Source organism: Spermophilus citellus (genome assembly GCF_964194105.1).
Source record: "Spermophilus citellus genome assembly, chromosome: 10".
Lineage (NCBI taxonomy): Eukaryota > Metazoa > Chordata > Mammalia > Rodentia > Sciuridae > Spermophilus > Spermophilus citellus.
Window position 1 is genome coordinate 112,781,550 of NC_138197.1, and position 23,778 is coordinate 112,805,327.

Here is a 23,778-nt window from a genome sequence, read left to right on the forward strand (position 1 = left end):
TGTCCTCAAGCTGGGAAAACTGGCAAGTGTGTCTGTCCTTTTCTTTCCCAGCTACAGTCCTCAGACCCAGCACTTGTAGTGCTTTGCACACATTGGTACAGATGGGTGCAAAGTCACAGATCTTAGCCTTGGGATGCCAAGTGATCATCTGACCCAGTCTTTCCCTGGACAATGACACTTAAGCCACCCCAGAAGGTCCTTTATTTTCTTGAGGGGAAAACACATTAAGTAATACACCCTACGGCCCCACCTGACCTTTGTCAACAGGGCTTGACTTTAATGATTACCATTAGAGGGAGGGGGTTGGTCAACCTCCACAGATCCCTTATCTGTGAAATGAGGAGTCATTTTAACAGGGTCACTGTCTACTGTGAATAGATACTAATTTCAAACTCCAGCTTGAGCAAATGAGTAAACAATTAAGAGATCCATGTAATGATATTTGATAAACATGAAAGACGCAGTGCAATAAGGGCCACCCAAATAGCAATCTTTATATTCATTTCTTAACTTTATATTCATTTCCATATAAAACTCCTTGTGGGTGGTTTTTACCACCTCTGTACTTAACTGCTAAAAAAAAAAACCTATGGACTATTCTTCAACTAAACTAATAAAAGGAATAGCACCTTAAGAACAAATTATGACTTAAAATGGTTATTTAGAAGGGCATAATAAGAAACATTAGTCATATAGCATAATACGATCAGCTAAAGAAAGTCAACTAGCTTGTGGAAGTGAATTAAAAAAAATAATAAGATTCGCTAACAAAGTTTTTTTTTTTTTTTTTTGGGAAACAAAATGCTGTCAATCTGTTTTCCATTGAGTTCATCTAACACTAAGAGTTAAAAACAGACCCATTGCAACTGTGGCTATTCTTAAGAATAAGCAGCCTAATGATATTGTTAAGAAAGAAAGAAAAGTCCTTCCACCTGAGGGCACCTGGCGCATCTCAAGCCGTGGCAATGGGAACACAGTGCTGGACTTAGCATCTGTAATAATGCCATTGGCTTAGCCAGAGCAGGATCCAAGATATCTGCAGTGTATAATAGACTGATCCACCTAGGAAAGTTCTCAGGTTTTCCCTCAGGGCTGTACTTGTTTTGTGTTCAGCTAAGGGCCATCTGATCTGCTAAGCTGATCTGACCCAGCCATTAAAGATCCTCAGACTCTGGGATTTTGGTGGTCTTGTGTAGAGATTCCAGTGAAAAGGCTGTTGGAGAAATAGGTCTTGATTCTGGAATATGCTCCATTCTGTATTTCTCGATGTAGGGTACAGCTACGTCCCAAACCTGAGCAGCAAAGACAGAGGAAGTTGAAAGATCAACAACACTGTTTCCACATGCTATTAAACATCAACTTCTCCCCAAGTCAAAATATCCTGTATTCCTGACTAGACCTAGGCTGAGTGGCTGTCCCTCTGCTTTTATCTGGAGCCATTTGATACATGATCTATGTCAATTAGTTGCTGACAGTATAAAAAGTCTTTAAAAATACAAAGTCCAAAACATTTCTAAGGTTTTGAAGGTGTTGAGATGCTTTTTCTTTCAAAGCAAAATAAGCAAGCAAAGCAGACAACAAATAGAACCTAGAAAATTCAATGCAGGCATAGTCAAGGATGGCTTCTCAAGGGTACACCATGACCTTGTGCTTTTTAAAGAAGCCTTAAATGATAAAAGGCAGTTCGTTGGATTTTCCCATGGCTCTACCTCCATGCCACAGTGCTCTGTGCCTTTGGCTCTTGCTACTCCAGTATGGCCTGTGCCCGTCCCCATCAGTGTTACCTGAGACAGGTCATAGTCTTATTGCTCAGCTCTAAAACTACTGAATCATACATTTTCACAAGATAGCCAGGAGATTCATGTACATATTCAAGGTTGAGAAGCGCTGCCTCAGATCCTGGCTTAGTTTCCCCCTCCATCTATCAACTTATTCTCTTTTAAGCATAACATCTTTTCAAGTTATGAAACCCATTTTTTGGTTTGCAGCTGCTTTTTCTCTAATTATCACTGACAGCCAAGAACTCTCTGACCTTAGAAATTGTCTCCTTTCAGAAGCTAGTTCCTCATACATACACATTTCACCTAGTACCAAAGTGGGTATTGGGCGAGTAGCTTCCCCTAACAGGGTACCAGGTGCACTTAGAAATGACAGGTAGAACGATCAAAGAGAAAATTTGTTTTCCTGGAGCAGAGCAACTATTTGGGGAGGAATCAAGTGATTTTAGGGAACACATGATACTCACAAATTATTCAAAAAGTTTCATATATGTATGATATTTATGATGAATCAGCATGCTAGGCAGCTATATCAATCTTCTAATCCTATGGTCAATGTAACCAGAGGAAAATAAGTGGCAAAGAAAACCTATAACCCTCCCAGCAAGATGGGGCAAGGACATACTAAAATACTAGATGAACTCAAAGCCCCTTTGAAATAAAAACCTGGGACTTAATTTCCCCCAGGTCTGCAAAGCCCTTGCACCTGGTGGGGGTAGTTTTGACAACATCACCAGAAAGAGAAAGTACTTTTGAATGAAAGAGGACAACTTGGGGAGGGGGATGGCCTATGAACCTCTCATCTAATTTTTTTCTCGCCACGAATATTGGTCTCAAAACTCTTAAAAATTCATTTCAGTTTCCAAGCCTTAGGTAATCAATGTTTGGGTGCAACATGAGACACTGGTTATCAATGGCTTCTGCATGGCTTTTCAAGTTGCCTCCATACCTTTGTGTTCACTTCAAAGGAATCCAGGACAAAGTAGAATTAGACAATGTTTCTCTATCTCTCCACTCTCACTCTGCTTTCTCATAATGACCCCAAACTAAGAAATAATCCAAGTAGCCAACTTGCCTTCTGTTCCAGGAGCAGCCTGTGTGCCGCCTCGATGTCTGGAGCCATGAAGCGATCTTTTATCCAGGGCCTACAGAGAAAAGCATATCAGTCCATCAGCCAAACATTTGGTATTGCCAAGGTTCACAGTTCTGAAATGGTGTAACTTCCAGGGACCTGTTGACTTTACCTTACAACAGAGCGCACCAGGTCATAGACCTTCTCCAGTGGAGTGGTTGTTCTCAGGGGTCGTAGGAACTCTATGCCTTGGCAGGCTGCAAGGAGCTCAATGGCCAGCACTAAAACAAAAATGCCAAGACAGTGGCTGATTAAAGCCTTTTGACGTCATGCTTGAAGAAATCATCCAAAGTCAACAGTCATCAATAGTTAACAAACAGGTAGTGGTTCTTTGTCTATTGGTGGAATGAAGTTGCATTGGTATCAGTTATCATTTTAAACCTGCTTTTCTAACCTCTTGGAAGTATCTTTAATGGTGAGAAGGGGATAATTGAGATATTTACCTAGATAGATTATGAGACTTCCTTACCTAGAAAGGTAAGGAAGCTTTTGTAAGCTACACCAATGAAAACTGCCTTTCCCCCCATTCATATCTTCCAACCAAGGTTTGTTGGCAGGGTTTGTGTCACGTGGGTAGGACAGGAAGTCAGAAAGAATATCCAACCCTGATCTGGATCCCAAACCTATTAAGTCAGTCTATATTTCAACAAGATGTTCATTTATATTCCCCTACATTTCAATTCTTTAGTTAGAATCTTCTTAAATGCTACAAAGAGTTGCCAAGTTGTCCAATATTTGCTTTTCTGTCTAGACTTTAATTTCCAGGAGGGCAGAAGCCAAGTATATCTCATTCGCTGTTTAACCCACTGTGCTGAAGTGGTAGATGCATGTCCACCCCAACCAGGTGGGCATATTTTCTTTCCATGCTCCCACTAGTTAACTGTTTAATAAATAATCAGTAGGTGATAAATAGATAAGTTTTTATCTTATACTTTATATATAGCACCAGTAGATTCCAAGATTTATAGGTATTTGTTAAATATCTATAATCAAAACAAACTTAAGTAATGAATATGCTTGAAATACGAACTGCCATTTTCCCCCCAATTGCACTTCCCTGATATAAATGGACAGAACACTGGATGAGCTAGATCTACCATTTATGTGTCAAGTCTATAGCAGGCCCTTTATTATGAGTTCCAGGCTCATTCAGGGATGTGACCCAAACAAAGATCCCTGCCCTCATAGAGCTTGAATCTCACTGGGAAAGACAAATAGACCTAAGTATAGATGAGTTATTCAAGCTCCATTAGAACAATGGAGAAAGAATGGCAATTGCTGAAGGGGAAGGCATCAGAGATCAAAGCTGGTCAACCACCTAGATTAAATGAAGAAGGGAACCACGCAAAGTCCAGAAGATCCAGGAAGGTACAGAGAGAAGGATGTGTTCATTGGCAGGTACAAGGCAAAACTGTAGCTCCAGAGTAGAGAATGCAATGAAGAGAAGAGGCAATGAGAGACAGAACCCAAACCACTTCGTGGACCGCAATCAGGGTTGGATTTTGTTTTGAGCCCTAGGAAGTAACTGGCAGATTTTCAGCAGGGGCATGGTATGTTCTCAATTATGTTTGTCAAAGTTCACCCTGCTTTGTTGTGTGTGTCGACTGCCAAGGAATTGTAGTGAAAACAAGGAGACTAAATAGGAAGTGCCAGTCTTGCTTTGTTATCTTTGGAAGGTAAGGTTGATTTGCTGACGAAATGGAGAGAAGATAAGAAGATAGATAAAAACAACTATTTAGGTCTTTTGGTCCAAGCAACATGTGCAGTGGGGGAAACATCTGAAGAGTGAACATTCAGAATGTACTGTGGTAGACAATAACAAGTCCTGGTGAAGATGTGGAGGAATCGGACCCTCAAACACTGCTGGTGGGAATGTAACACAGTGCTGCCATGTTGGAACATACTCTGGCTGTTCCTCAAAAAGACAAATGCAGAGTTAGCATCTGACCCAGGGCTCCACTCTAGAGAAATGGAGATTCGCCCACACAAAAACTTGTACAGATTCACAGTTGCATTATTTATATGAACCAAAAGGTAGAGACAAACCAAGTGTCCTCAACTGATGAAACAATAAACAAAATGTGACCTATCCATACAATAGAACATTATTTGACCATAAACATGGATGAAGTGTTGACACATGCTATAACTAATGAATCTTGAAAATATTAGGCTAAGTAGGAGAAGCCAGTCAAAAAAGATACATATTGTATGATTCTGATGGTATGAACTGTCAAGAATAAATGAATCTATAGAGACAGAAAGCAGATCAGTGGTTGCCTAGGAGTAGAAGGAGTAGGGAGAATGGGTATGTGATAGCTAGAGGGGCCGAGGTTTCTTCTTGGGCTGATGAGCAAGTTCTAAAATTGATTATGGGGATGGTTGCACAACTCTGTGAATACACTAAAATCCCTAACTGTACACTTGAAATTGGTAAATTGTAAGATATGTGAATATATCTCAAAACAGCTATTATCCCCTCCCTAAAAAACAATATTCAATTTTTACATTTATCTTAAAATAGTTCTGCTCTTTGGTCAGCCAATAGTATTTATGAAATACTATTGCATAAACTTAGGAAATTAAGAGGATAATGTCTAGAGGAAGGCAATTTCTCTTTCTTTAAAAAACAAAACAAACAATGATTAAGAAAGCAGAGAGAGGGTTACTTATCATAGCTGTCTCCGTGATGTTGCTTTGTCACACAAGTTGGACCTAAATCTTAGTAAGTCTTTACATTCAACTGCAATGTATAGGAAATGCGTGGGACAAATGACAAGTTAAAAGTGACACCAACTCCATCCATTTACCTACAAATGCCACGATTTTATTCTCTTTTATTGCTGAGTAATATTCCATTGTGTATATATACCACAGTGACTTTATCCATTCATCTACTGAAGGGCATCTAGGTTGGTTCCACAGTGTTGCTATTGTGAATTGTGCTGCAATAAACATTCATGTGGTTGTGTCCAATATAAGGTGACTGATTCATAGTGGGGTTGGGAGGGGGAGCATGGGAAGATTAGACAAACTCTAGATAGGGCAAAGGGGAGGGAGGGGGAGGAAAGGAACAAGGGGGTAAAAAAAGATGGTGGAATGAGATGGACATCACTACCCTAAGTTCATGTATGAAGAAGACATGAATGGTGTGAATATGCTTTGTATACAAACAAAGATATGAAACATTGTGCTCTATATATGTAAAATGAATTGTAATACATTCTACTGTCATATATAGCAAATTAGAATAAAAATTTGCTATAAGGAAAGCCAACAGGCAAATCCAGAATGTCAGTCTTTCTACAGGAAAACTAACCTGACTTTTCCATTAGTTAAAGGCAGAAAGGGAAAAAAAAAACAAAGGACTTTATAGATTAAAAGAAGTTTAAGCTGGGCACAGTGGCACATGCCTGTAATCCCAGTGGCTCAGGAGACTGGACAGAGGATCACGAGTTCAAAGCCATCAGTAAAAGTGAGGCACTAAGCAACTCAGTGACCCCCTGACTCTAAATAAAATACAAAATAGGGCTGGGGATGTGGCTCAGTGGTTGAGTTCCCCTGACTTTAATCTCCGGTATAAAAAAAAAATGAAGTTGTTTAAAATTATGACAACCAAATTTAAAACATGGTCCTTGGATCCTGACTTGAACAAACCAACCATAAAGACATTGAGACACTGTAACTGGAAAATTTTGAATTTGCATTTGGTGGTGACTCCAGGATTTAACACTGAATGGTGTTGGATGTGATAATGGTGTCTTGGTAGATAAGAAAGCATTCATATTGAAGAGAGAAAGGATATGGGAATAAAATGATATGACACTGGGGATTTGCTCGAAAATAATTTGGGAAAAGTAAAAGAAAAAATGAAGCAATTGTGTTAACTGTGGAGTCAGGGTGAAGTGTGCAAGGGTTCATGGTACTATTTTCTCCAGTTCTGAATGTATTTTTAAGGTTTTGTTTTTAAAAATCCAAGGAACCAGTTGATCTTGGCATAGTTCCTTGGTGTATAATTCTCACAAGCACCAGAGTCACCTGGAAGAATCTTTGAACAGAAGTTGCTCCTGTCCTCTCTCTGGAGTTTCTGGTTCAGCAGGTTTGGGAGGGAGCCTTAGAACCTGCATTTCCTAATGAGTTTCCAATTGTTGCTGCTGCTGGTGGTGGGGAAGATCTCACTTTGAGAACCACCAACATAATGTTTTACAAGCGTGTTACCTTGTTCCACGTGTTCGACGACCCGGAGGGCCTTCCTGGCTGCCCACCCTCCCATGGAGACGTGATCCTCCGTGGCAGCACTGGTAGAGAGCGAGTCCACAGATGAGGGGTGGCACAGAGCCTTGCTCTCAGAAACTGCAAGAGACCAGTGCAAATTAAGAAGTGCTCCCAGGAGGATTAAATACCAAAATGACATGTGACTTCCTCAAAGTCTCCATAGCATGGAAGACCATCACCTGGAGATCTTGGCCATGACCCAAGCGCCAGATGGTTCAAAATCACTCTGGGAAAAAGGAAGCAAGTCAATTTTTCCCCAGAGTGAGAAAGACTCTAAAGTTCTAGTGAGTTCTGAGATAAGGCAGGGATGAAGAGCTTAGACTCTCATATTACAAGGCCAAATTGAAAACACTGGAAGCATTTCGTATGCCCTGGAGACTTGGAGAAAAAAGCCATGAATGATCATGTTCAGTGACTGGAAAACAATTTGACTGCTTATGTAAGCAGAAGCAACAAGATTAGAATTCAGGTGTGACATCTGAGGGCGGAGGCTGGTCCTACAGGTTTGGGGCAGAAAGATTTAACAGTTCCAAATGCTCAGCATGACATAAGTGACATTCTGAATTGAAATAAGGGCTTAGTGGTGGCCAGAGATATCTCTGGGAGATGAGGGAAGCCTTCAGTGGGTCTTCTGAAACTTGATTGTGCGCATTGAAGTCATAGGAATCTTGCTATAATACAGATAATGAGTTTGGGTTGAGCCCTGAGGTCCCCTTGTTCTAACAAGCACCCAGGACTTTACTTTAAGCACCAGGGACCTAGTGTAAGGAACTTGAGTTCCAAGAGGGCAAGGTCCTCACCAAGGGCTGCGGCTGTGCAGTGGGCTATCATGAAGCCAGAGTTCAGACCACCTTCAGCCACCAGGAAAGCAGGCAGCTCACTGAGGGAGGGGTTACAGAGCCTTTCGATTCTTCTTTCACTAATCGCAGCAAGTTCATGGACGCCGATGGCCAAATAGTCCAGGGCCTGAAAGAATCTTGCAGTTTAGTCGGCCTCTATTGGAATATGTATTTCAGGGTTGGGAGTGATTTTCAAAAGCTTACTTTGGCTGGATATTCACCGTGGAAATTTCCTCCAGAAATTGTCTCTCCCCGACTGGCAAAGACCATCTTTGAAAACAGGTTAAGGTGGAATAGAACTTCAAGCCTAACTCCTGCCCCACCTGCTGACTTTTAGCATTGAAGCAGTGGTCCTTGTACAGATGTGGGGTAAAGGGAAAGAGACAGTCTTCCTGAAAGCACATTGACATAAAGGAGCACAAAAGAAAAAAAAAATTAAAGGTAAATTGTGTATACCCACTGGGGCCACAGAAACATGGAGTATGAAATTGTGACTTCTCTGAGGCCAGAGATTCCCAAGTACCATAATGTACTAATCTGGTGATTAGCAGTTGCATTCAAAAACTGTTTAAGTTGAAACTGAGAATAGAGACCAGGATGCCTGTTTGAAAGCAAATTCTATTTCTTCAGTGGCTACTGTGAGCTTGTGCTCCATGAAGGAACTTGTTGAATGGAAGACTAGGCTGATGAGTGACCATCAAAATATCTGAAACAATTGATGCTGGGAAAAATTTCAAACTCTTTACTGAATAATTCTGTTGCCCGTCAGTGTCTAACAACAGTCGGCAGTGGATCCTTCCAATCCATCAGTAGGAGGCAACTTTAGGCTCACTGAATAGTATTACTTTCAGAAATAATTCCAACCGGCGGGCACCCAGGCAGATACATCCTGGTTCCAAAGAGCTCATTTTCACCTACTAAAGAATACAATCGAGGGCTGGGGATGCTCGCCTGGCATGCGTGCGGCCCGGGTTCGATCCTCAGCACCACATACCAACAAAGATGTTGTGTCCGCAGAGAACTAAAAAATAAATATTAAAAATTCTCTCTCTCTCTCTCTCCTCTCTCACTCTCTCTTTAAAAAAAAAAAAAAAAGAATACAATCGATCCCTGTACCTACAGATTCTGCATCTAAAGATTTGATCAAACCCAAATTGGAAATATTTGGAGAACTGAGGATGTAGGTCAGTGGGAGAGCACTTGTCTTACATGCACCAAACCCTGAGTTCAATCCTCCCCTACTATAAGAAAGAAAGAAAGAAAGAAAGAAAGAAAGAAAAAAAGAAAGAAAGAGAGGGGTGAGGGGGAGGGAGAGAAGGAGGGGAAAGGAGGAGAAAAGAAAGGAAAGGAAATATTTGGAAAGAAATTGTGTCTGTATTAAATGTGTACATACTTTTTTCTTGTCATTATTCCCTAAATACTACAGCACACTATTCATATTATAATAAATACTACAGTACACTATTATATTAAATACTATATATACTATTTATGTTAGGTATTATATTTATATTATATTAGGTATTAAAGGTACTCTAGAGATGTTTTGAAGTACATGTAAGGATGTGCATAATTTATCTGAAATACTATGCCTTTATATAAAAGGAACTTTGGCATCTTCCCGTTTTGGTATCCCCTGGGGATGGGGGGAGGTCCTGGAATGAGTCCCCCACAGAAACTGAGGGACAACTCATTAACTGGGAACTTACCGTGTGTGAGAAAGGGTCTGACCTTCAAAGAATTCGTGTTGCATGTGTTACATTAAATTAGTCAAGTTTGGAGTGACTCTATGCACTCAACTGGAAACTGATTAGGCCTGGCTCTGGCTCTTCTCCATAAACCTACCCCACCACAGGCCTTGGGCTCTCCTTTCTTTCAATCCTGGTAGCCATTGATCTCTGCGCTCATTGAGGACTTCAGTATGTTCTATTGTCCTGTAGTTGTTCTGAGTTTGTCTGTTGGCTATTGGACTATAGAAATTAGACTTTAATGTCCATAGTATCCAGCACAATGTAATAGGTGCTCTATATCTGCAATAAAAAAATTGAGGCACATATTCTTTCAGGAGAACTCCCAATTATTAGCCTATATAGAAATCATAATGAAGTCTTTCATTGAGAAAATAAAAAAATTTGTCCCCTCCCCCTCATCCAGGAATTCAATGGTAATCCATCCTTCCTTTCTTTCCCTCCCTCCTTTCCTCCCTCCCCCTTCCTTCCTTCCTTCCTTCCTTCCTTCCTTCCTTCCTTCCTTCCTTCCTTCCTTTCTTTCTTTCTTTTCCTCTTCCCTACCATGCAAGAATGGATGCATGAGATTAGATTCAGTAGAGTTCATGAACACTACTATTCCACTTGGTGGCCAGAGGGGAAGGGGACTGTTTGAGGTGAGTTGGGAGATCCACAGTCCTGAGGATTATTTAGTGTGGGTTTGAGTTAACTATGAAGCAATGTGAGAGAATCTAAAACACACATCCTAAGATAGTTTTGTCAGAAAACACACACCAAACGTCTTGTGAGAAACCTTGCACAGGTATTGTGTGATCATCTGCTAACCCAGACAATGAACTGCATTCAGGGTGTTAATTGTGCATTTTCTCCAGCATTGAAATGCTCTGCAAAATGACTGCTTAAACCAATCCTAAAATTACCAGCTGGTATTCTATAAATTCAGATCAGCAGACATACAAAAAGATACAGGATTATCTGTTGCACTGTTCAGTTCGGTGGTAATGATGTCTTTCACAAACGCTATGGTGTCATTCACCACACCATGGATCTGAAATACAGTCATATAAATAATATAAATACAATCATATCAAATAATATAACCCATTAATTCCAGTAAGAAAACAATGTTCTAAGATAACATCTTCAGTAATTCCCCCAGAAAAGTGTTTGAATTTACAGTCATGACAATTATGCTTGATTCATTTAGAACAGGAAAATAGCATGGTTCAATCTTCTGAGTTTTCATTGAACCAAATTAGAATAAATGCATTATAATATGAATTTACATCAGAACAATCTATTCCAAAACTGCAGGATGTAAGAGAAAGGATGCAACTCCAGGCACAGGGGGTTTTGCTTTCAGGTAGGACGTGGTAGCACATGGGCAAGTTACTGAAGTTTATAGTTGAAGCAGAAATGGAAAACAGATGACGAAACTTACCTTAACGTGTGTGAGATATAAATAAGAAAATGCAGACAAACTCTCAGACATGATTCACAGAGATCATTCAGATGATGCCTTTTATCCAGGGAGGTTAAGTTTATGAAGCACGAAGGTATCACATTAAAAGATACTCAGAAGTAAGGCAGCCACCCTGCACCAAGCCAAGGATGGCCATAATGCTGCATAGCAGCGCCTGCCATCTGGCTTCTTCCAGATGTCAAGATAGTTGAGCTATCTTGGCCAAGGTACTTAACTGTGTTTCTCAGTTCTCTACTATAAAATCGGAGAAAGTACCTATCTCATAGAAAAATTAAAATTAAGGCATTAACGCATGGAAGACACTGATTGAGGTGCCTGTCACATAGAGTCAACTGTCATTCTTAGACTATCAGAATGCCCTTAAGCCAATTCATTTGGCAATTCTTTCCTGTAAATATTCCAGAATAAAACTTGCTGTGGAAAAGAAAATGAGGGTATTTACTCGAAGGAGGACTCAGTAGTATACTTTAGACTGAACTTGGCACAAACTAACTGACATATTTTTTTTGAAATGCTTGTTAATCTCTCAATCAATTTATAGGAATTGATATAATCAGCAAAACAGAATGCCTAATGCCAGCGCAGCTCATCTGCACTTTAAAGATTCACATATTAATTTATGATAATTTACCTAAGAGGCAGATAAGGTATACTCATGGACAGGTACGTGTATTTTATTTATTTATTTGTTTATTTATTTATTTATTTTTCTGATTTGTTATATATGACAGCAGAATGCATTACAATTCATATTACACATATAGAGCACAATTTTTCGTGTCTCTGTACACAAAGTATAGTCACACTATTTGTGTCTTTTTAGATGTACTTAGGGTAATGATATCTATCTCATTCCACTATCTTTTTCTATCCCCATGCCCTCTCCCTTCCCCTCTCACCCCTCTCCCCTATCTAGAGTTTATCTAATCCTCCCATGCTCCACCTACCAACTTCATTATGAATCAGCCTCCTTATATCAGAGAAAACTTTCGGCATTTGTTTTTTTTGGGATTGGCTTACTTCACTTAGCATTATTTTCTCCAACTCCATCCATTTACCTGCAAATGCCATGCTTTTATTCTCTTATAATGCTGAATAATATTCCATGTGTATATACACCACATTTTCTTTATTTATTCATCTACTGAAGGGCATCTATGTTGGTTCCACAGTTTAGCTATTTGGCACTTGAATTTTGAAAGATGGAAAAAGGGTCTCCTATACACATCCCTGACCAGCTGGTTTAAGATTTATCTAATAGGGTGAACCAGCAAAGCTCTTTTAACTCTATTGAGTTGTTGCTCTAGATCAACAAAGCAAGTTATCTACTGGACTCTGAAAGGAGGTTAAGGTAAAGCTATTCAAAAGAAACTGGTTTAGCACAGACAGTAGAGAGTTTTTAGTAACTGGAAGAATGCAGGCATGATGCACATAATTTTTCATAGAGGTACTAAAGAAAACTGGATTATGATTGGCCATGACATGGTTTTCTAATACCTCTTTTTCCATTTTCTCTGATGAATTTGGGAAAAGAAAAGAAACTTGGTTGACTGTCTTGCTTTTTGTCCTACCTGTGGACAGCAACGCAAGGTGTAGGCATCCTGAACACGGTCACAGAACCTGTGGCTCTCTGTGGAAGAGGGAGCAGGAGACAGGTTACCTATTACCAATTCTTCCTAGAGAATACCCAACCAAATAAGCTTACTCACATAAACATGCCCAGACCTGCTATCTCTGAAGGGTGGTGATCTGAGTCCAACAGAGATCGAAACCGAAAAGCCACTTCAATTTGCCCACGGTGAGGGCGGACAGCATGAATGTCTAGAAATGAGGAAGGTGAAAAGATCTGAGAAATTAATAGACTGCTATCAGGACCATCCAAAAGTCCAGAAGTCCTTCCCTACCACTCAAAATTAGAAACTCAATTCCAAAACCAAAATTTTTCCTTATCAACTTTACTATTTTGTACTTTAAAATACTAAGGTGCCGACTATATGTGGATTCTACAAAGAACTGAACTGGAGATACTCAAAAGAACTGGGCTAATGATAGCAGGGAGCTCAAATAGTGGCCTCATTTAAGATTATTTTTCTGCCCTACTTCTTACTATATAGGGGCTTTTAAAAATTCTCTGCTTTCTCAATAAGATACTCCTCTAGTTTTTCTCTCCCAATTTTCTAATTAAGACCAATCCTGATTCTACTCTAGTTTTAAAGTCCTGCAAACAGATTCCTCAAACAACACCCAGTTTGACACATGCACTGCGTGATCTGGGGCAGGTCATTTAACTCCCAAGGTCAGCACCTGTAAACATGGTCATTGCAAGGCTCAAGTGTGGCATAACTCAGAGGAAGTTGTATCAGAACTGGGTGTGCCGTGGGTATCTGGGTTTTCCCTTTCTTCTCTACCCCCACAACTCCCATGCCTAAAACCTGCCACCAACTTGCCCCACCAGCTCTGGGGGAAGAACCTCACTGATGGGAAAAACCCACTGACCGGTATCAAAGGCTTTGGTGGTTCCCTTCAGCACCTCCAGGGTCAGGGCCGCCACAATGTCAGCCTGCCTGGCGATGGCACTAGCTCTTTCTACAGCTTCACAGCCCAGGGAGGTGATCATCTGCGTCCCATTGATGAGTGCCAGGCCCTTCGGGGAAGGAGAGAAAAGTTTCCTAGTGTATCTATTATAATGAGCCTAAATGAAAGTGGTTTCTATATCTTTGGCTTTTGGAAGAGAAATATTAGCCAGTCAGCTGAACTGTTTATTCATATTTCTAAAAGTGCAGGGCAGTAATGCTTATTGAAGCCATTGAGGAATACTTGCTATCATATGTGAAATTGTTGGTACAAATCTGAGAAATGAATACCTGTTGAGTGTCCCCATTCTCAAGGCAGCCATGTATCTCTGGAGGGTCAACAGCACAATCTTTATTATGCTGCCTTTTTCCAGTTTCTCACCATGATAGGAGAGACATCCTAAAACAATTCTGGTCCAAGCATTTTGGCTTAGAGCATCCTAAGGGACCAAGGCTGAGAGCATGTCTTAGGAATCCTTAGAGAACTAGATTTAAAGTTTAGGAGATCCCCCCAAGCATTTGTGGCATGAAGAATCTTAAATGCTCACACAGGGAGAGGCTCTTTCTTCAGTGAGCAACTTCTAACAATCATGTAAGTCACTTTTGATTTAGAGAATTAGTGAGACTGGCTGTACACTGAAGATGGTAGGTACAGGAACACTCGTTAATGCAAACAAATTTTCCTTGAGTCTTATTACCTCTTTCGGTTTCAGAACAATTGGTTTCAATCCGTGAGCTTCCAGGACCTATAGATTGATCCAAAGTATGAAAATGATTATCAAATGAAACACCAGCCCATTTCTGATTTCATATGGAATCCAATAAAAGGTCTTTAAGGCCAAAGAGGGTACTTGGCAGAGCATCTTATAAAAGAGTAGACCTGCAGGAACTGGCTCTTCTCATATTCTCTACTCCTGTTCTTTAGTCTGAAGACTGGTCTTTCAAATAATTTTTCTACTTTAATCAGGGACTCTTGTCATCTACAGAATGAATTTTGGTTTCTAAGATCTTTGTGTTCACAATGAAAGCAGTTTTAAGAGGAAAATTCATCGCCTGGGGATCATTCCTCAAAAAAAGAAAAAAACAACAAATAAATGAGCTCACACTTCATCTCAAAGCCCTAGAAAAGGAAGAGCAAAACAACAGCAAATGTAGCAGAAGGCAAGAAATAATTAAAATCAGAGCGGAAATCAATGAAATTGAAACAAAAGAAACTATTGAAAAAATTAACAAAACTAAAAGTTGGTTCTTCGAAAAAATAAACAAGATCAACAGACCTTTAGCCATGCTAACGAAGAGAAGAAGAGAGAGAACTCAAATTACTAACATACGGGATGAAAAAGGCAATATCACAACAGATGCTACAGAAATACAGAAGACAATTAGAAATTATTTTGAAAACCTATATTCCAATAAAATAGAAATAGTGAAGACATCGATAAATTTCTTAAGTCATATGATTTGCCCAGACTGAGTCAGGAGGATACACACAATTTGAACAGACCAATTTCAATGGATGAAATTGAAGAAGCCATCAAAAGACTACCAACCAAGAAAAGCCCAGGACCGGATGGGTATACAGCGGAGTTTTACAAAACCTTTAAAGAAGAATTAATACCAATACTTTTCAAGTTATTTCAGGAAATAGAAAAAGAGGGAGCTCTTCCAAATTCATTCTATGAGGCCAACATCACCCTGATTCTGAAACCAGACAAAGACACCTCAAAGAAAGAAAACTACAGACCAATATCTCTAATGAACCTAGATGCAAAAATCCTCAATAAAATTCTGGCGAATCGAATACAAAAACACATCAAAAAAATTGTGCACCATGATCAAGTAGGATTCATCCCTGGGATGCAAGGATGGTTCAATATATGGAAATCAATAAATGTTATTCACCACATCAATAGACTTAAAGATAAGAACCATATGATCATCTCGATAGATGCAGAGAAAGCATTCAACAAAGTACAGCATCCCTTTATGTTCAAAACATTAGAAAAACTAGGGATAACAGGAACTTACCTTGACATTGTAAAAGCTATCTATGCTAAGCCTCAGGCTAGCATCATTCTGAATGGACAAAAGTTAAAGGCATTCCCTCTAAAATCTGGAACAAGACAGGGATGCCCTCTATCACCACTTCTATTCAATATAGTTCTTGAAACACTGGCCAGAGCAATTAGACAAACGAAAGAAATTAAAGGCATAAAAATAGGAAAAGAAGAACTTAAATTATCACTATTTGCAGATGACATGATTCTATACCTAGAAGACCCAAAAGGGTCTACAAAGAAACTACTAGAACTAATAAATGAATTCAGCAAAGTGGCAGGATATAAAATCAACACGCATAAATCAAAGGCATTTCTGTATATCAGCGACAAAACTTCTGAAACGGAAATGAGGAAAAACACTCCATTCACAATATCCTCAAAAAAAATAAAGTACTTGGGAATCAACCTAACAAAAGAGGTGAAAGACTTATACAATGAAAACTACAGAATCCTAAAGAGAGAAGTAGAAGAAGATCTTAGAAGATGGGGAAAAATATACCCTGTTCATGGATAGGCAGAACTAACATTATCAAAATGGCGATATTACCAAAAGTTCTCTATAGGTTTAATGCAATGCCAATCAAAATCCCAACGGCATTTCTTGTAGAAATAGATAAAGCAATCATGAAATTCATATGGAAAAATAAAAGACCCAGAATAGCAAAAGCAATTCTAAGCAGGAAGTGTGAATCAGGCGGTATAGCGATACCAGATTTCAAACTATATTACAGAGCAATAGTGACAAAAACAGCATGGTACTGGTACCAAAACAGGCGGGTGGACCAATGGTATAGAATAGAGGACACAGAGACTAATCCACAAAGTTACAACTATCTTATATTCGATAAAGGGGCTAAAAGCATGCAATGGAGGAAGGATAGCATCTTCAACAAATGGTGTTGGGAAAACTGGAAATCCATATGCAACAAAATGAAACTGAATCCCTTTCTCTCGCCATGCACAAAAGTTAACTCAAAATGGATCAAGGAGCTTGATATCAAATCAGAGACTCTGCGTCTGATAGAAGAAAAAGTTGGCTCCGATCTACATATTGTGGGGTCGGGCTCCAAATTCCTTAATAGGACACCCATAGCACAAGAGTTAATAACAAGAATCAACAAATGGGACTTACTTAAACTGAAAAGTTTTTTCTCAGCAAGAGAAACAATAAGAGAGGTAAATAGGGAGCCTACATCCTGGGAACAAATTTTTACTCCTCACACTTCAGATAGAGCCCTAATATCCAGAGTATACAAAGAACTCAAAAAATTAGACAATAAGATAACAAATAACCCAATCAACAAATGGGCCAAGGACCTGAACAGACACTTCTCAGAGGAGGATATACAATCAATCAACAAGTACATGAAAAAATGCTCACCATCTCTAGCAGTCAGAGAAATGCAAATCAAAACCACCCTAAGATACCATCTCACTCCAGTAAGATTGGCAGCCACTATGAAGTCAAACAACAACAAGTGCTGGCGAGGATGTGGAGAAAAGGGTACACTTGTACACTGCTGGTGGGACTGCAAATTGGTGCGGCCAATTTGGAAAGCTGTTTGGAGATTCCTGGGAAAGCTGGCAATGGAACCACCATTTGACCCTGCTATTGCCCTTCTCGGACTATTCCCTGAAGACCTTAAAAGAGCATGCTACAGGGATACTGCCACATCGATGTTCATAGCAGCACAATTCACAATAGCTAGACTGTGGAACTAACCCAGATGCCCTTCAATAGATGAATGGATAAAAAAAAATGTGGCATCTATACACAATGGAGTACTATGCAGCAATAAAAAATGACAAAATCATAGAATTTGCAGGGAAATGGATGGCACTAGAGCAGATTATGCTTAGTGAAGCTAGCCAATCCCTAAAAAACAAATACCAAATGTCTTCTTTGATATAATGAGAGCAACTATGAACAGAGCAGGGAGGAAGAACAGGAAGAAAAGATTAACATTAAACAGAGACATGAGATGGGAGGGAAAGGGAGAGAAAAGGGAAATTGCCTGGAAATGAAGGGAGACCCTCATTGCTCTACAAAATTACATATAAGAGGTTGTGAGGGGAATGGGAAAATAAACAAGGAGAGAAATGAATTACAGTAGATGGGGTAGAGAGAGAAGATGGGAGGGGAGGGGAGGGGGGATAGTAGGGGATAGGAAAGGTAGCAGAATACAACAATTACTAATAGGGCATTATGTAAAATTGTGGATGTGTAACCGACGTGATTCTGCAATCTGCATTTGGGGTAAAATTGGGGGTTCATAACCCACTTCAGTCTAATGTATGAAATATGATATGTCAAGAGCTTTGTAATGTTGTGAACAACCAATAAAAAAAAAGAATACAAACAATAATAAGTGTTGGCAAGAATGTGGGGGAAAGGGCACACAGTTACATTGCTGGTGGGACAGCAAAGTAGTGCAACCAATCTAGAAAAGAGTATGGATATGCCTTGGAAAACTGGGAATGGAACCACCATTTGACCCAGCTATCCCACCCCTCAGTTTATACCTAAAGGACTTAAAAACAGCATACTACAGAGACAAAAAAAAAAAGATCTTTGTATTCAGTTTACACCTTTGACTCACTTTTATTGCTGGCTCTAGACATACCTGCTCTAGGCTAAGGCTGGGTGGGTCCTGTATGCATGTAAGCCTGTCCCTGCCTCCAATCTGGACCTCTCATCTCTCCTATCTCTAAACCCTGGCAGAACCCCAGCACAGGGCTTGGGTGGTAAATGTGTGTGTATCCATGAAGAGGGGATAATGGAATCCCCTCTACCAGATAGAGACAGAATCTTGGAGGAAAGAGGAAGAATAGCCTTCTCCTGAAACAAACAAACAAACAAAAATAGTAAAGACAGTCACTAAATATGATCCCTTTAGGAAAGAAGGAAGAAGAAGTAGAGAAAGATAATGCTAGTACTACTTAACTAGGTCCATTTCACAGGAAGATTTGAGCACCCATCTCATGCCACATTCTCTTCTCTGGCTTAGGCTGGGGCTGAGGGTAGAAAGATGGAGACAAGCTCAGGGGCAATCAGATAATGGTATGTGGAGTCCTTGGAGATGTAGGAAGTGTGCAGGGTAAACTAGGGTGTAATCAGTGAGCTGCTAGGAACGCATAGAGGGTGGGCACGAGGGATGTGAAGGATAAGGAAAGGGACCAGAGGAGCAGAGAGAGAAGATTCCTAGAGGACTTCTCAGAAGGAGAAATAGGAGTGAGGCAGGTGGGGAGTCCTGATACTGTGCTGGGCTCTGCCAAGTACCCAGCACACCCCAGCTGCAAGCAACCTCTAGAGTCTATAAGGAAGAACCCTGGATAGGAGGGATTAGAGGATCACAGGAGGAACAAGACCCAGGAAGCCACATTAAGTCTAGACTTTCTCCTGAGGATAATGGGAAGCATGGCAGGTTTTAACCAGAACATTCTTGGATTTGCTGTTTAGAAAGGCCAGGATGACTGGTGTGAAGGTAGAAGGGGAAACTGTCCACAGTCAAGAGGAGGCTGCATAGAAGAAAGATGATCTAGAATCTGAACCCCCACATGAGGATCTAGTCCCTTAACTTCTTCCCCCTCCTTGACCCTCTTTCACTTACTGTTAGGGGACCTCCCAGTAAAGGACACTTTGGGCTGATGAAATTTATTGATGGATGAGGAAACACGGATTTATTGAAAAAACACTTTTCTGATTAGCCACCAGGGAGGGAGTTTGAAGGAGACCACACAGTCAGTGCTATGGCCCACTGTCCTGCATTAGTAAATCTAGTTCCTAAAGACAACTGGGACAGTATGTGACCTTCCCAAAGGGCACTAGAAGTATCATGGGTGCAGAATCAATTCCTAGTTAACACTGACAGCTCTACCTTTTCATGGAGGTGATCCCCAAACCCAGGAGGCTGACAGTTGGGAAGGGAAGCTAATGGCCTCGACTAGTTTGACTTCTAAGCTTGGCTTATCTCATCTTTAACATAAGCACAGCAGTGACTCCCTCACTGGGCTGTCCGAAGGATCAAGTGACAGAAAGTCCTGGCGAGCACTCGGCATCCAGCTTAGAGAAGTCACTGTGAATGGACGTTGTTGTAAAAGTCTTACATATTTAGCATCAGCCCAGCCACTCTTTGGAGACCACATCTTCCCTTCTCCAATTAGCCCAAGAGCCAGATGAGAGAGCGGGGCGAGGTCTCCACTGGCACCAACAGTGCCTTTCTCTGGAACGTAGGAAAGGCAGGAGGCTGCAAGAGAGGTGGCCATCAGTGGCTTAAAGGGCCCTTCCTTCCTTCTGGTTATCCCGGCCTTGCCAGGGAAGACCACCCCCACCCCAGACTGAGTGTGGCATCATCTTAGGGCATAAGGAAATTTAATTCTTCAAGCAAAGCTAGGGCTTAAGGAACAGCCTAGTTGAAGGTTCTGTCTAATCCCTGAATTTAAGGGCAGACTTAAGAGGCTCATTCTAGTCTTCAAGATGCCAAGTGCTAAGTGAAGGGTGCTATTGGGTGGGTTAAAGTTCACAGGAATAACTGTCACTCCTTCTGCTCCCCTAGCCCCATCCCTCCTCCTTCTTGCCAAACCGATTTTTGTCTTCTTAGCTGACCCAGCAGCGTTCAGTCAATCAAGTCCACTTTGTGAGCCATGCCCAGCCTCTGTGGAAGGTTGGTCTGGGGCTTCACCTCTTACCATTAAAGGCTTCAATAACTTGTTTGAGGGTCTCCAGGGAAATGCCACTGTATCCTTTGGCTAAGACATTAATCCTTAAAGCCAGGAGCATCCGACACCTCTCAGGACTGAGCGGTTTCCCAACACCTACAAAAACAGAATTGACATTTTCCCCAAGGAAACCAAACCCTTTTCTACCTCTCAGCTGCCTCCATCTCTCCAATCTTTTCCCTCCTCATCCCATCCTCCCCTTGCTCTCTGTAGCTGGCTGGTTGGCTCTTTCTGCTGCCTGTCTTGCTTCTTGAAGCCTCAGCTTCAGACAAAGATAAAGCCTCAGATTTGCCTTTTCAATTTCCCTCCCTAGAATGCCTCAGTGAACCCCAGCCTCCCCAAAACCTTTAGAATAGTGTCACCCAGCACCTCACTGCCACCCCCCCACACACACATACAGTGTTGAGATTCCTCAGCACAACTCTGGCTCAGTTTGATGAGCACTGAGTCTTGAGAGATTTTGTCATCTCATCTCACCCATCCTAACTCATTCCCTGTGTTCCCACTTCTCCTGAATGCACCACCATCTCCGAAGGGTTGAGTCCCAACCTCCTCCTCCACCCGGCTCATTCCTTTTTCTGAGGTTCAGCCTAAAGGCAATTTGATCTGATGCCATCTCTTTTCCTTCCTCCACCCCAGCACCTTGTCCTTGGAATGCACTGGGAACACAACTGTTCACGGCTGTTACGAAATGACTCACACTATGCTATATTTTATTCGTGAAGCAAACAAGAACTTGGAGGCACCCCATGCTCCGGGTAATTTACCTGAAGAGTGGGAACGAACCAAGTTGACCTGAAGCTCCCTGGAAAAGAAAGTTAAAAACTCTCTTAACTTGCTCCAGGTGAAAACGTGCCCCCAGTTGGGAAAATGAAGGCAAGAAGAGTGACATCCTCGGAAGGGTATTTTCACTACCAACTAATAATGTAGTTTAACCCTAGGGTCACCCTGCTCATCTGTAAATTGGGGCCAATATCAGTGAGTTTCTTAGATGAAAAATAATTTCAAAGATAGGGTGTTTGAAAGGTGAGCGCAGGTGAGTTTCAAACTTACTGTAGTTTATTGACAGGTATGACAGTTCTGGCAAATTTGCCAAAACCTGTAGTAATGCCGTAAACAACTAGAATTTAAAAAAAAAAAAAAAACCAGATATTATGGAATTAGACGCTGGAAGTTTTCTTGACAATAAAAAGAATTTCATAACATAAAGAGAAATCCATACCTGTTTTTTCCTTTATGATGCTGTCTATGACTTCCCTGGATTTCTGTACCTTCTTTTCAGCAACTGGAGTGAGCTAGGAAAACATTGGTCATAACTGAGCACCTTGAAGGTGTCTGCATCAAAACTTCATTGGAAATGGCCAAAGGAGGTCCTTCCCTCCCTCCCCCATACCTTTATTTTGTAGTGTCCCTTTCCCAAGTTGACCAGATCCTCTGTGGTCAGACTGTCCCCATCTAAGTCAATGTACTGAAAAAGAGGGAATCTCAGTGAGTATGAACAGCTTAATCACTCTCACAAGAAGCCTCCAGCAGGATGGAACTTTGACACTCCAGAGATCTTATTACTGCGGCAAAACATCCATGTTCTAACTTTAAAAGCAGCTGGTTTAAGAGGAGGCTGGAGGCCAGGTGGTGGAGCATGCCTATAATCCCAGCTACTCCAGAGGCTGAGGCAGGAGGACCGCAAGTTTGAGGCCAGCCTGGGTAACTTACCCAGACTCTGTTTCAAAATAAGATAAAAAGGGGTGGGGATGTAGCTCAGTGCCCAGCATGTGAAAAAAAAAAAAAAAAGCCCAGGAAAGGAGGGTTTGAAATGCAAAAGCAGAGTAATGCATTTCCCAAGCTTCCTTTCCCTATTACAGAAAGCTGGGGAAAGCCCTAAAGGAAAGTGGTTTGCAGCTTACCTTTTCAGGCTCCCGATATTTGCTGTATCTGAAGCCAGGTAAAGGAAAAGATTGGACAGCATGGAAAAGCCCCGGCCCCACTATGTCCCAGTGGTCCCCAGAGCTAAGCAAAGATCCTGCAGGAAAGGATACAGGTAAACTCCTTCCGGCTGAGAGGGAATGAAGTCAGGGGACATTGCATCGCCTTCTATGACTGAAACGACAAGCAAAATAGAGCCCTTATGGCCCAAGGTTTACAGCCATGTTTGGGCTGCTGCTAAACCAAGAAAGGCCTATGGGTTGTCCTTGGATTCTATAGAAACGGCTGCTTTCAAGTGGTCTTAGCGTCTTTACACAGGAGAGCAAAGAGCAGAGATAGAGCCCCAGGTGTTTACATTGAAAGTGCAAGATCTGCCTGCCACCTCCTTCCCGTCTCCTGACGGTGCTGCCTTTTAAATCTGAACTTCTGATGCTTCTGTGCTCCCGGGATCCAGCCTGCTGAAGTCTACCCAAGGGCAAAAGAACCTTTGAAATGATTTGGTAACTGCAAAGGGATTCAGGCCTTCCGTCTTGAGTTCAAGTTTAGGCTTTGTCACTTACCAGATGCCTGAATGCAGCACGAATAGCTGACTGACTTACTGGCTCCAAGGTGGACAAGAAGCTGACTGATCTCTCGCACAGAGGCACGGCAGATGCCCACCCAGAGCAAACACTCAACAAGTGCTCCTGTTCTCATCATTTCCCCTGAAATGGGGGTGACAGTAGAGCCTCCTTCCAGGCCCTATAAGGACAAAGTCCAGCTCTATGGCCACCAGTTTGTTCCCCTCCCCTGAGGCCACTCACCCACTTCCACAAACTCATTGTCCTCCAGGGCCACCTCCAGCAGATCCTCATTGTCCAGCAGGCCCAGGCCCTTGCACCGGCGCACAAGGAAGCGCACAGCGTCCACGGAGGCAAAGCCACCATTGTCTGGCTTGTTCTTCATGTAGCGCCGCACGGCCTCACGGCCTAGCCAGCCCACTGTGAGCTGTGGGTCTGTACAGGGCACCGCCAGCCATTCCCCGCGCACGTGCACCGTGTACCTGGGCATTGCTCCACTCCTGCAGAACCGTGGCCCAGTGAGGCCGCTGCAACGAGAGCTCTTTCTTCCCCGGAGATAGTCTTGGGAGGGAGAGTTTTTATCCAGCTGTGACTGCTGGGGTGTGGTTGGCCTGGAGGAGGGAGGACCAGGATGGGCTTTCAGAACACACCCCCTCCCTCGCCTTTACTCATTCATGAATTGGACAAATATTTATTGAGGGCTCCAGGT

At 41.6% G+C, this 23,778-nt stretch overlaps 1 protein-coding gene across 1 annotated transcript; it reads right to left on the minus strand.

The window, feature by feature from the left end:
- Positions 1-1,154: 1,154 nt before the first annotated feature.
- On the minus strand, positions 1,155-23,559 carry HAL (histidine ammonia-lyase; the record flags this gene model as incomplete). Its single annotated transcript, XM_081310354.1, has 20 exons — positions 1,155-1,292; positions 2,854-2,923; positions 3,023-3,131; positions 7,129-7,263; positions 7,986-8,151; positions 8,229-8,294; positions 10,719-10,799; positions 12,806-12,864; positions 12,960-13,055; positions 13,731-13,878; positions 14,506-14,553; positions 19,975-20,114; positions 20,557-20,682; positions 21,354-21,391; positions 21,640-21,706; positions 21,809-21,881; positions 21,980-22,054; positions 22,491-22,518; positions 22,623-22,683; positions 23,313-23,559. The coding sequence occupies 20 exons, from the start codon at positions 23,557-23,559 to the stop codon at positions 1,155-1,157; spliced, it is 1,971 nt and encodes a 656-aa protein (XP_081166480.1).
- Between the last annotated feature and the right edge of the window lie 219 nt (positions 23,560-23,778).